This window comes from Propithecus coquereli, unplaced genomic scaffold (assembly GCF_000956105.1).
Source record: "Propithecus coquereli isolate 6110/MARCELLA unplaced genomic scaffold, Pcoq_1.0 Scaffold134, whole genome shotgun sequence".
NCBI classification, from domain to species: Eukaryota; Metazoa; Chordata; class Mammalia; order Primates; family Indriidae; genus Propithecus; species Propithecus coquereli.
In genome coordinates this window covers 5,898,613-5,900,574 of record NW_012137636.1, presented here as the reverse complement: position 1 = coordinate 5,900,574, position 1,962 = coordinate 5,898,613, and the positions used below count along the sequence as shown (strand labels likewise).

The following is a 1,962-nucleotide window of genomic DNA, read 5'->3' as shown; positions in this document are numbered from 1 at the left end:
CTTTGAAGCAAAAGACTCATTAATCCAGTTCACCTTGCCAACATCAGTCAATCCTTTGCCTCAGCATTTAAATGCCAATACCAATTAAATACCTACAGCAAATTAACCACCGATACGATCTTCACTGCATTCAGGAAATCCAGCCAGAAGTCTAGTTAGCATTGATTCCAACCTTTCTTCGTCAATTCTAATTTACTCAGTGCAGAGGAATGAAATAATTTTTTGGTCATGCTGACTACGCATCTAACTGGATTGAAACAACTCCACAAGCAAATAAGAAGGAACAAACTGTGTTGCAATCCACCAAACCTGAAGGATGTCTTCACCAAGGCTTCTGGGCTATCCAGCTGCGGCAATTCATCTGCTAGGATTTCCTCCGGCGGTCGGGGGTCGTGGACGATCGTTGGCCGAGGCTTCTCCTTGACATTCCCTGTGAGCCCGTCGATGAGGGAGTTCCACAGACAGTTCTGTGACTTAGACCCTGAGGCATGAGGAAAAAGAGATGTGCAGGTAAATCACCAACCAACTCTGTGTCCTGCCTTCCCCAACTCAGGATTTTCCAAAGCAGAACAGAGAAATTCACATATTTCTCACCATCTCCACCAACATCAGAGGGCTTCAGAAGATACTGGTCAGGAAACTTATGGAGTAACCAGGAATTTTCACATTTATATGTAGAAAATTGGCTAACACTCAGTATTTTGACTCATAGCTAAGTCTCATGGATACACCTTGTCTCATGACAGTGGTGACCAGCCCCAAACTCTTGACAGAGCCACAGGCATCTACTCAGATGTCTATTCAGCAGTGGGAAGCACACAAAGCACTACCACTTTACAGAACAGTGAGGAGGTTCAGACACGAGTCTCCCCCAGGATATCAGCTTGCCTGAGGCCCACGTTTCAAGACTCCATTCTATAGAGACTTCCACCCCAAAGAGGGCCCCATCTCTAAGAACTAGAACTCACCACCCACAGGTTGATTCTTCCGCAGTATCAAGACCCAAGGAAAATTACGCTGCATGCTTATTGATATCCTACTCTATAAACACTTCAAATATATGAGACAAACGTTAAAGGTGGGCATTGAGTGGAAATGGTGTCTACAAAAGTAGAGCCCGATCAGCCCCATGATCAGGTCAACATCAACAGTGGTGTGTGGATAGTATGTACCCTGGACATGACGTGAAGAAAATGACACTCCAGCTCTGTGGTCTCCTTCCCCAAAACACATAATCCGGTGTATTAAGCGTGTTTCTAGCTTCTGTAAAGTTTGTGATTTAATATCTGCCTGACATGCATATGCCGGACACAGCTATTAATAGTTCTGGACAATCTGATAATATGTCTGCGTCACCCTGCCTTGGCCTCCTGTCTCCCTTGTGACCTCATCTCCCCACTCCCAACTCCTCAAGAGGAGTTTTCCTCTTAGGGGTGCGCTTTTCAAATACAAACCAACCAGTGTAGAGTCCACACCCCCAGTCCTCTCCCTTATAGGGCTTTCACACTCCTGGCCACTGTCTGGCTTCCCTAATCACTCTAGAGCCAGATACCAGATTCCTAGGTACCAGACATCCCCCATGCTCCAGAGCCCCCTAAAGTCGTTCAAACCAGCCAATCCTAAGTCTGCTTTCCCTGCCTCACCTGTTCCTTCCCAGGGAAATAAAGGCTCTTGCCCCAGCACCCCCCGTCCCTGCTTCCTGATGACAGTGCCTCCCCAGAAGGCTCCCCCCACCCCGTGGCATGATGTGGAGCCCCTCTTGGGATCTGCAAGTGTAACAAACTATCTTTACAATGGCATAATTGATCTGTTGGCCTTGCCATACCTAAATAATAATAATAAAACCTATTAAACACCTAGTCTAGTCTAGTTAAGGGTAAAACATCAGACAAATCCCAACTGAGGAACATACTACAAAACACCTGACCAGTACTCTTCAAAACTGCCAAGGGTATCAAATGC

At 46.2% G+C, this 1,962-nt stretch overlaps 1 protein-coding gene across 1 annotated transcript in view; it reads right to left on the bottom strand.

The window, feature by feature from the left end:
- The window catches only part of PDE1C (phosphodiesterase 1C, calmodulin-dependent 70kDa), a 556,088-nt gene that overhangs the window by 425,904 nt on the left and 128,222 nt on the right, over positions 1 to 1,962 (bottom strand). The window contains exon 3 of the mRNA XM_012638761.1: positions 310 to 481. Coding sequence (XP_012494215.1) covers positions 310 to 481 — 172 coding nt within the window. The remainder of the gene's footprint in view (positions 1 to 309; positions 482 to 1,962) is intronic.